Source organism: Rhea americana, unplaced genomic scaffold (assembly GCF_003343005.1).
Source record: "Rhea americana isolate MKP2758 unplaced genomic scaffold, rheAme1 scaffold_10, whole genome shotgun sequence".
NCBI lineage: Eukaryota > Metazoa > Chordata > Aves > Rheiformes > Rheidae > Rhea > Rhea americana.
In genome coordinates, this window is record NW_028185039.1 from 4,641,548 (window position 1) to 4,652,192 (window position 10,645).

The following is a 10,645-nucleotide window of genomic DNA, read 5'->3' on the forward strand; positions in this document are numbered from 1 at the left end:
AGGGCAGGGCAAGGAATAGGTTCCAGGGGCTCTGAATCCCAGGCTGTACAGGTATTTATTATCCCATTTTTTGTGTCTGGCTGAGTGCGTAAGAGTAAAATGCTCGACTAAAGCCAAGTAGAAAGATCTACAAGATGGAAAGAGACTCTGGGGTGTCCAGGAGGACATGACTTTAAAAGGAAACTGAACTAGGTACAGAAAAGAGATAGAGGCTGCAACAAGTGACACTTCCAGACACATACATTCAAGAAATTTGAGGGCAAAGATGACTGATAATTTGATGATTAGTTTTATAATTACATAATCTATGTGCCTAAAAACCTGAGTGTTTTGAAATCTCTGTGAAATAGTAAGGAGTATGAAAAAATGAAGCAACTGTCAAAAAAGAGGAATGCAGTAAACACTATTTATTGACATTTGCTTTCATTTCAGCAGTCACTAGTACAGAAGTTACTTCATTGACATAACCGAAGTGTTTAATCTCAACAAATAAAATATATTCTTTTCTCAAAAGTAGCGTTCTCCAAATCTCACTGTACGATGGTAGCAGACAGAGAACTCCAAGCAGTAAGATACAGCTGCAAAAGACCTTCTTTCCTGCTCAAAGATGCTGCTGTTCTCCAGCAATGTCTTGCTTAATGAATGCAGCTGTTGAAGCCTGGAGACATTTTTGTCAACTAATGAAAATTCACCACAGAAAATGAAATTTTTTTTGAGTAGAAAAGATTTTAAAAAGCCTGAGGTCGAGCAGCTAAGAACTAGTATAACCTTAAAACATGGCACACTATTGCTCATGCAATTGTGACAAGTAAGGCTTGTCAGTACATGCTTCTTCATAAAGCTAAACATTAACAGAGATGTGACCATCCAGATCACAGCAGTTTGTTCACTGGTTTCACTACTGTCTGAACAGCTGCTATGATGGCCTCATCCTCCAGCAAGCAGCCAGCATGGCAAACAGCTTTGGTCTGTTCTATAGAGTAGATCAGTCATCCAAAAGCAAACTTCTTATCACAGACCATTAGAAGCAGTACAGGACTTTTGTCTATGTGTGAAGATCAGTGTAGAGGGTGAGCAACAAAGCTGTAACTACTGTTGGTATCAGACAGTTCTTGATGAGCATGGGAGAAGGTGGCCCYGCTTGTTACCAATATGTGTTTTAAACAGAGAGGTCTATGTGCCCATAAAGGTGATACAGTGATATCACTACAGAGGAGTCTTTCTACTTTCAGTAAATGCTAGGAGGACTGCTTTCTGCTGAAAGTATGCTGCCYTTTAAGAACAGAGCATCTGAACCACTCAGATCCAACCCTGTCCTTTTCTGAAGCTTRGAGTTAGGCAGTCACCATCAACATCAAGTTTTCATTGCTCTGTATGCTAAATAAAATAGATGGGTCACCAGCCAATTTATGGTGAACTTTGGGACATTCGAGGCTAGAATGGAGTTGTACAGCATGTTCTTTTTCTCAGCCATGCTTCAGAAGCTGAAACCATGGTTTGACATTAGAGGCTTTGCAAGCAGACTTGAATGTTACATCTTGGCTTTATCTGTGATTTTAGATGCTCAAGCTTTTAAAAAAAACAGATAAGGAGGGCAGTTATACCAGAGAAATTTACACAGTGTTAACTGAATGGAAGAAACTGTAAGCTTCCAAACAATGTTACATCCGTCCCCACTCTTTGTTCCTCAGCTCACTCCTCTTGATCTTCCCAGTGACTGTCTTTGGCAGTTGCTGGACAAATTCCATCTACATAAAAAAAGACAGAAAACAATGTAGCATACTCTCTACACAGTCCATCTGARTTGGTTTTGCAAGACTGGCTCTCAGCTCTTCTCCTGAAAAACTAGGAGCGCACCATCAGTAAGAACTGCTTGCCTAAAGGATCGAGTCCAAGTCAAATCAAGACAACACAATGCACATCTTGTACAACAATTTCTTTGGCTGCCTAGATGGCCAAACATCTATGTAGCTGCCACCCCACTAACTAAATTATGTCCTGGAGTGGAAGGATGAAGTGCCAAAAGATATCAGAGGATAGAGATAAACRGAAAAAGAAAAGAGAAAGGATGTTATTGGAACAAAGTCTTGGACTTCGTTTCTTTGAGTTCTGCACAAGTGAACTAAACTTCTGCTAGTGGCTGCTTTCTTGTAGTGTTGGGATTTCTGAGAAACACCATGTGTACCCTCCTGTATTCTTTCTATTTGTTTACTGTGAGGAACAGTGGATAAATCCTTATTCAGATTCAGTCATGTACTTCCACTAAAGTCACTGGAGAGTGTTTAGTTAAAGATGAAGTAAAAGATGGAGAATTATGATTTTGACCCTGACTCAGAATATGGAGAAGATTTAACTAGCATATCACACTCAGCCTAGAAATATTTGTAAGGTTTGAACAAATAACTTTATTCTAAATAAAAAATAACAAACTAATGATATTTAGGAAAGGTTTTCTAGAGTTAGTTCTCTACCTGAATCTTGACCATTGTCTCTTTCAGATCAGTCATGGAAACCCAAATAATAATTCTCCTGAGATTTATGGATGTGCACTCTGTTTAAAATTTTATTCAGAAGTATTTACCTTTCTTGGATACTTGTAGGGAGCAGTAGTTTTCTTGACATGCTCCTGTAACTCATGGGCTAAGCTATCCAGGTCACCACATGAAAAGGTAGAGGACAGGACCACAAATGCTTTCACAACCTACAAGATAAAAGCAATAAAAGTGACCTGATACCATCAATTTTTAAGAGAAGATATACTATTTACCAGCTAGTAGTATGTCTCTGACACATGACATGCAAAAGGGAGGAACAAAGAAACCAGCATAATGTATAAAGTGGTTGTGCCCAACTTACATATGTGAAGAAAGAAAAGTTGAAACTGCAGTTTTCTGACCTTCATTTCACAGTAAGAGAATATGCTTTATTCTCTCAGAGGGCATCTAGAAGAAGAGGTTAACAGGTACCTCTGCAGAGTTTTCTCTGAAGCTAAGGGATATTTTATTTGTCTGACATTCACACTGGGGACAATAGCCATGTATCATCTCAGAGTAGGACTGCGCTTTCCTCATACATTCAGGCCAAGTCTAATGCTGGATCAGTTATATTATAACTTTGGCTACACTGAGATAGCTAGAAAAGACAATTTCAGTGTGTAGATAAGTGTTTAATAACAAGAAGGGCTGATGAGGGAAAAGCATGTCAATGTAATGTTATCTATAGAGACAACTCTCTTGGGATGAACAAAAACTAAGAAGAGTAGGGTATGTAAATGGGAAAGATTTTTACTCATTATCCATGGTGACATGACTGCCTTATAATTGTACAGTATTCAGTAAGCAGGAACTGCTTTATATAGCTACATATTTAAACAAGCATATGGCTTCCCCAACTGCTGTTCAGCATCATTACCTCTCCTCTGAGGGGATCTGGGCTGCTGACAACAGCTGTTTCTGCTACTGCTGGGTGCTCTAGCAGGGCACTCTCTACTTCAAATGGCCCAATGCGATACCTAGATAAGGAGAGAATAATGAAGGATTTAGTTTTATGAAAACCAATATCAAGAAATCTTTTAATTGCTGTTTTTTAAAACAACACTACAGAATATTTAGGTAAAACGGAAATGTGTTAGAAAGCAGGAACATGTCATGATAGTTGCGTGATGGAGGACTGTCGGGGCACTGGCTACTTCTAACTCTCCCCTTTTCTTGGCAGCTCTCTGACTGCGCCTGCATCTTCCTCACAGCTGGGGTCTGTAGCAGCAGCTGATGCCATGTTATGGTATCACATCACATAAGGGCTTCATCATGCCAAGCACTATAAAATATCTAATCATTTCATTTCAATATGTGCAAAATAAAACTTTTCAATGCTTTTTGACTTTGATAAAAAATGACCTTCAATTTCAGTTAAAAAAACCCACATAATTTAATATCCCTCCTCTACCACAAGTCTCCACACTCTGTTTAAACAGATGAGATGCTGAAGGGAAAACAGGTGCAGGGATGCCACTGACATGATCAAGATGATACTGCAGATATATGAAAACTTAATAATAAAAGTCAGTATTCCTAAGTCACAGGCCAGTGCATTTACCATAGGACCACCATGTCAGAAACTTGTCAGAGCACAACTTGTAAGTCTATATAACAGATTTAGAAAATAAGCATGCAAACTGACCCTGAAGAAATGATGATATCGTCCTGTCTTCCAATAAACCAAAAGTATCCATCTTCATCCATAGTCCCTCTGTCCCCAGTGACAAAAAAATCCCCACGTTCAGTTGCTGCTGTTTTCTTAGGGTTATCCTTGCAGTGGTTTACAAATAGGAGTTTAAATTTTGCATATTTGTTAGCTATACATTATGCTATGATACACATAATGTTAAGTTCATTGTTAAGTTCATTGTTAAGTTCATTGTTAAGTTCATGGCTGACTTTTAAAAAAAAGATTTCCAGTTTTAATGCTTGAAAATACTTTTTTTGCCTCAACCTCAGACAAATTCTTCTCTTCCCTTTTCTAATTGCCACCAATTCAAACAAATCAATTACTCAGTTCTGCTCTAGTTTTTTTGATCTCTTGGTCAATCCTCAACATAGATACTTAAATAGCTTCTCAGATAGTGTACACTGCACGTACGTACTCCTCAGTGAGACCATGATTACTGGTAAGGATATATTAGGGAAAAGCTTTTGAACTGTTTTTTCAGATGCAGATTTTAAAGGTTTTGAACCAAAATCTGAATCAAAGAATGGGATAAACTGAAGCCTGGATCTACATTTTCCCATTCTATTCTGAACTAAATCTTTGCAGATTCTTTCTAGACAGATTGCTACCGTAGTTCACGAATCAAAGACAGGCTAGTAAGTCTGGAAATTGGAGGAAAATATAGAGCCTTTGTACCCATGTAACCAGCACGGAATTGGAGATATTTTTGGAAGACTTGGGATGCGTGTGTGGGGAAGCATAAAATAAACTCCTTACTACATATTTAGAGAAAAAACCAAGCGGTCTTATAGGTTTGCTTCTGATAGCAATCTCCCCTTCTTGTCCTGGAGGCAGAATATTAGCATCTTTGTCTATGATCTAGAGTGAAAAACAATATATATTTTACTCTGGTGGAAAAAAAAAAAAAACCCAACCTTATTAAAACCATCTAAACAGTGGCCAACAAAATACATTAACAAACCTGAACATCATAAAAGGGAGCTGCTTTTCCCATTGATCCAGGTTTAATCTTCATTCCTTTAAAAACAGAGCAGATGATTCCCTGCAAAAATCACAATCAAAATCAAGTTTTAGCTATAGTAAGCAAGTAAACTATACTCACATTGAATTCATTAGATGTATTCTCTAACATACTTCTAAAGTGAGGAATTAAGATCCTCAGCATCCTGTATGTGTGTGCCACATGCTACAAATAAGCAAGATCAAGGAACTCTCCAAAAGAACTCTGGTCCTTTACCTCTACAAAATTCATGCCTCCTCCTAGCCAGTCTTTTTTCCTTAGACACAAGCTATGCTTTCATCTATCACATTCACTTTAATATACTTAGAAACAGTTATGTAAAAATTAGAGCGCATCCTCTCCCAACAACCCATGTTTCTGGCAGGTTTTGTAAAAAAAAGCCATGTAAGACAATTCCTTAAGTGCTTATCTGTGAAAGAGGTTACTGCAGCATTCACAGAAACACTAAGGAAGAAACAGGCTGTGTTCTTGGAAAACAAACATTAAAATGCAGTAAAGCAAAAAAGAATTACAGTGATCTAACAGAATATTGATCCTATAAACGTACCGTTTCAGTCTGGCCATATATTTCATGGATGTCCAGCCCTGTCTTGCTTTTCCACTGCTCCATGACTTCTGGGTTGACTGGTTCCCCACCACTCACGCAGTGCYTCAGGTTCATGAATTTGTAGCTTAACAGGGAGTTAAAAACCAAGAGAGGCACTGGATTCTACTGGCCAACACAAGGACCTGTTTAGTTTCCRGGTGTCTCTGGTAGCAAAATGGTATGCAAGGATAAACAAATGATAGTAGAGAGCTGGCTACTGGGACAGCTATTCTCGTGGAGTGTGGAAATCAGGGGATTTCTGTGACTTTGGCTCCTGATACTTTGGCTCCAGACTTAGTCTGGGCTCAACATTATGCACACCAGTACTAACAGTCAAAGCACATGAAACATAAAGTAAAGCTTTTGCTGGAGTCAGCTGAGACTTGAGCACACTTTTATAACCAATCACATAGGGATTTGCTGAGTCAAAGCCCTGATTGTTGATCCTCTGCAACAGCCCAAATGAAATGGTGTGAAAAGGGAGGAATGAGCAGCAGCTAAGTCAGTGAGAAACTGGTGCAGAGGATGATGTACAATGGCCACATGAAGTTACGCACTGAGGGAATCAAGTTCCTCTGTGCCTGATCACCAAATTCTGTAAAATCCACACATTTTGTATGATTGTCTTTTCACAAAGGATAGTTTAACTAAATTACTCCTCTATATTGGGTTAAACAGCTAGATCTGGGAGATCATTAAAGTGTAGTTAAGGTAACTAAATGTTAGTAAATTATCTCTTGACATACCTGGAGAGATCATTCTGCACGAGCATGCGAAACAAAGTTGGAGCCCCAACCAGAGCGCCCACAGGGTGCCTAGAGAGAGTCTAGCGAGTTAAATAACAAGATGGACATATGAAGTTCAGACAAAAAATYGCCACATGTAAGTACAGTAAACCAGCAAAGTAGGGGGCAAATGTAGCTCTCCTTTCTAGGATAAAAAACAAAACAAAACAGTATATGCTTCCTGTTGGGATAAGAAACCCTCCTACAGTTGGTGTAGCATCCTGAGAATCACAGTATACTCAATTCAACAAAATCCCATGCTAACATGTCTACATATCATTCACACTGCAGAGCTCAAGCATAGGCAAAATAAGCCTTTCTCTGTCCATATCACAGGGAGGTATTCACTTTCATCTTGGTCAGCATGAATAGAACCACTTCTGTTTCAGTTTACATTAGTACTAGCTAACATTATTTCAGATCCAGATTCACTGGAACAAAAGGCCAGTAATTAGTCTGGCATTTGGGATGATTTTCATTCATGCTCTTGCCAGCTACGAGTGAAGAATATGAAGGACTGGTCCATTCTGTGTACATTAAAAATCTAAATGCAGACTCTAGAGAGAGGATACCATGTCTTAAACAAAACAATGTGCACAACCTTCAATTAAATCTCTATGTACAGTTAATAGCTAGCTTTGCTCCCTACATACTAACACAACTCCATGAGTTTTCCCTTACATTTAGGATGGTGGCTGATTCAATCTGTGGGAGGAGGTGTATAAAGACACATGATCCAAAAACCCAGGGATCAAAAAGAGATGCCAGCGAAGTTACTATCCAGCCTGTGTCTGATGTGTTCCATATTATGTCTGAGGAAGTCAAATCCAACCAGTACCTAATACAGCAAAAAACAAATTATGAAAAGGTAATGAAAAGCTTTTTTTAAAAAAGCATACAAGCCCAAGGTTTTTAACTAGGTACATGGGCAATGGGCACTATCAGTAAATTCATTTTATGAGCTAGCTATTAGGCAAAAGAACACCTAAGGTTTAAGTACCTGCGTATGTGTGTATATATAAATAAATAAATGACACTGGTCATAACACATGGTAGAGTAAGGGAAAGAGAAGAGTCTGAATTCCAACAAGGTGGCTTTCTATTAAGGAAGAAGATAAAGCTGAAGCAGCAAGAGGCATGGATGCTGTGTTGGACACCAGGTATTTCACCATGACTTGTATGGCTTCTGAGGCTCCAGGGTGATCTGTGAAATCAGTATTAACTCTGCCTCTTTACAGCTACATRTCACAATTTCTTTTTTTTTTTGTAGCCCAAACAGCATGGTATCTCTTGGTGCTGTGCTCTAGACTATTCCCAGGTGATGGCTTTCCTTTGAACCACTCTAAGGAAAGGTTAGGAGACATTCACTGAAAAAGTGAAAATACAGGGGCAGATCCCACTCCCCTGGAAACCTGCTGGAGCTTCTAGTCTTATGTCAGAGGGAGTAAGACTGACACCTTACATCAAGTATTTCTTATTCAGTACTTTTTAATCAGCTCTACTATGCAGTTCAAATTAATGCATGTTCAACTAGGCCCAAACCTTTCATACCTTTCACTTAAAAGGGGTCTGAAACCAAGACTACCCTGGGAATGTTCAGCCATCTTTGGAGAACCTGTGGTCCCACTGGTAAAGAAGATGCACACTGGGTCTTCAATCCTTGTTTTGACACAGGAATGATCAGCAGATTGGCTCCTTTGAAACACAAAACGTATCCATGACTTCAACAGTTATTTTACATGGACTTACGTTACAAAACGTAACTACGGATTACATGTTGCAGAACTTCTACCCTAAATAAGCTTCACAGAAGTTTTTGACCAAATTGGACTAAAATAACACAGAGTTAAACTTTACTCTCATATAAACTTCCCTTTAAGAAAAAAACACTACTATTAAACAACTCTGATGTAGAAACTTCAACCTGAAAGTTATGATTAACATCACAAAGGCTTAATGATAGTATAGTCAATGAATACTGGAAACAAGCACTTGTGGAGGACAACTCTGCTTTCTTCATCATGACCACTGTGTCGCTAATGCATACTCACTTGTACAATTCTGTGAAGTTGAGCCATCCCTCCCTACTGACTTTGGACACGATTAGCTTGTTTTTCAGAAACTGGCACTCAGATGCCACTGAGTCTACTGCAGGAGCCAGCGTATCATTGGTGATGATGCATGCGGCCTTTGAAGCCTGGAGTCGATATAATATGTCTTTGGCTGTTAACTGAGATATCCCTGGAATAAAGACAATTCCTGGAAGAACAATCAGGTTATTTTGGGTTAGCAGTTTTTAAATTCAATCCTTTTCTACGAACAAACTCAATTAATTATTCCCAAACTGACCTCTGAGATGAATTTGCCCTGACATATCCAGACAAACAGTAACAATGGAGTAATGTAGCTGCCCTGTGCTCTCCCATAAGGAATGAAACAGAGACCTATCTGGTGACCTCTATGGCCTTTCGTCATCTCCACACTTGCTGCACAGGTCACCTGTCCTTTAGCCCTTAGTATAAATCCATCAGGACTGGCTGCAGATTTGTTAGCTAGGCCAGTGATCAGATTAATTATTTACACTTTTTTTTTTAAACCATAAACAGAAATTCTAGATCACCTGAATCTACTTGCATAACGAAACACTTCTTCAAAGTGTTTCATAAGATACGCTCACTGACCTGCTCGCATGCAAGCCACGTTCACCAGCCACCATTCTGGGACCCGTGGCAGGATCACAATAATTCTGTCCCCCTTTTGCAGCCCGCATACTTTAGTCAGCACATTGGCCACTTTTCGAGACAGGAACCCCAGCTCTTCAAAGCTCCACTTCACTTCTTCTCCTTTTCCATTAATCCACCAAAAGGCAGGGTTTGACGATCTCTTTCCAGCCTACGAAACAACACAAGGATTCAAAACAGAAACAATTTCTTCTGAAAGATCAGGAAATTATAATGCACAAATATCTGCAAATTATGAAGATCCAAGTATTTCATAACTTACACATAAGCTTTGTCCGTAATGGGTGCGGACTTACTATGGCTACAGATCAAGCTCAGATGCTCACAATAAATTCATCCTTTCTAAACCCTAAATCTTCAGCAGCCCAGTGGTCTCTAGACTGAAGTCCTAGTCCAGACCTACTTCAATTCAAGCCTCATGCTGAGTATTAATGCTCCTATATTGTGAAATATTTCATCTAATATTCCTGATATTCTGGATACAGTTGTGGAATGCTAATAAACAGAAGTAGCATAGGCAGAGGACAAAACAAAACAACAGGAAGATGCAGTGTCACAGGACTCTTTCTAGCCTGAGAGTCAGAAAGAGAGGGGCTAATTGAGGTAAAGAGCACTTTTACAATAAAGCAGAAAACAGTGATATTTTGTAAAACTTTCTAATGCAAATTGGTTTTAGTAATTGATTTTTTAAATAAAATTTGAACTAAAGTATCTCGTCTGCATAACAGAAATCATCTACCTTTTCAATCTCAGACCATTTGTCCAGTACATCACTTGCAAAGTTAAAGTACTTTGGCATTTCCTGTTCACCCCGCCTGACAGACTCATACTGCGAACATATATCAGAGGCAAGCAACCTGGGATGTTCATGGAAAATTCTATAAGGAGACTTCAGAGTCCACAAGGATTTTAAAGTCCGTAATTTAAGCAACATCTTCATGGTAGAAGAGGATGCATATGTAGATGCTGTAGACTATATAATAAATCAGGTAGAATGTTGCTATGAACCCTGGAACAAAAATAATGAAAAAGACAATCATTATTCTGAAATTAAAAAAAAAAGAAGGGGGGAAAAGGGGCCAGAATGGGGGGGAGGGGAGGGAAATGTGATCCAGTTATGAATTGATGAATTATTAATTGAAGTCACTTAAACTAATCACAGCAAAGCTGATGTTTTTAACCATTCAATTAAATGGAAACCTCCCCATCTTGATTTTTTACATTTTGCACTACTAGCTTTTTAAGGACTTAATCCACTGCATTGATCTGGCATCTTGTCTGTAGC

At 38.9% G+C, this 10,645-nt stretch overlaps 1 protein-coding gene across 1 annotated transcript; it reads right to left on the reverse strand.

Annotated features, from left to right (window-relative positions):
* Positions 1–1,498: 1,498 nt before the first annotated feature.
* LOC146601662 (acyl-coenzyme A synthetase ACSM4, mitochondrial-like) lies at positions 1,499–10,300 on the reverse strand. Its single transcript, XM_085300298.1, has 13 exons — positions 10,100–10,300; positions 9,301–9,511; positions 8,671–8,878; positions 8,171–8,314; positions 7,301–7,457; positions 6,581–6,660; positions 5,796–5,919; positions 5,189–5,269; positions 4,984–5,085; positions 4,180–4,307; positions 3,412–3,511; positions 2,582–2,701; positions 1,499–1,748 (listed from the first exon to the last, which is right to left on the reverse strand). The coding sequence occupies exons 1-13, from the start codon at positions 10,298–10,300 to the stop codon at positions 1,662–1,664; spliced, it is 1,743 nt and encodes a 580-aa protein (XP_085156424.1). The 3' UTR covers positions 1,499–1,661.
* Between the last annotated feature and the right edge of the window lie 345 nt (positions 10,301–10,645).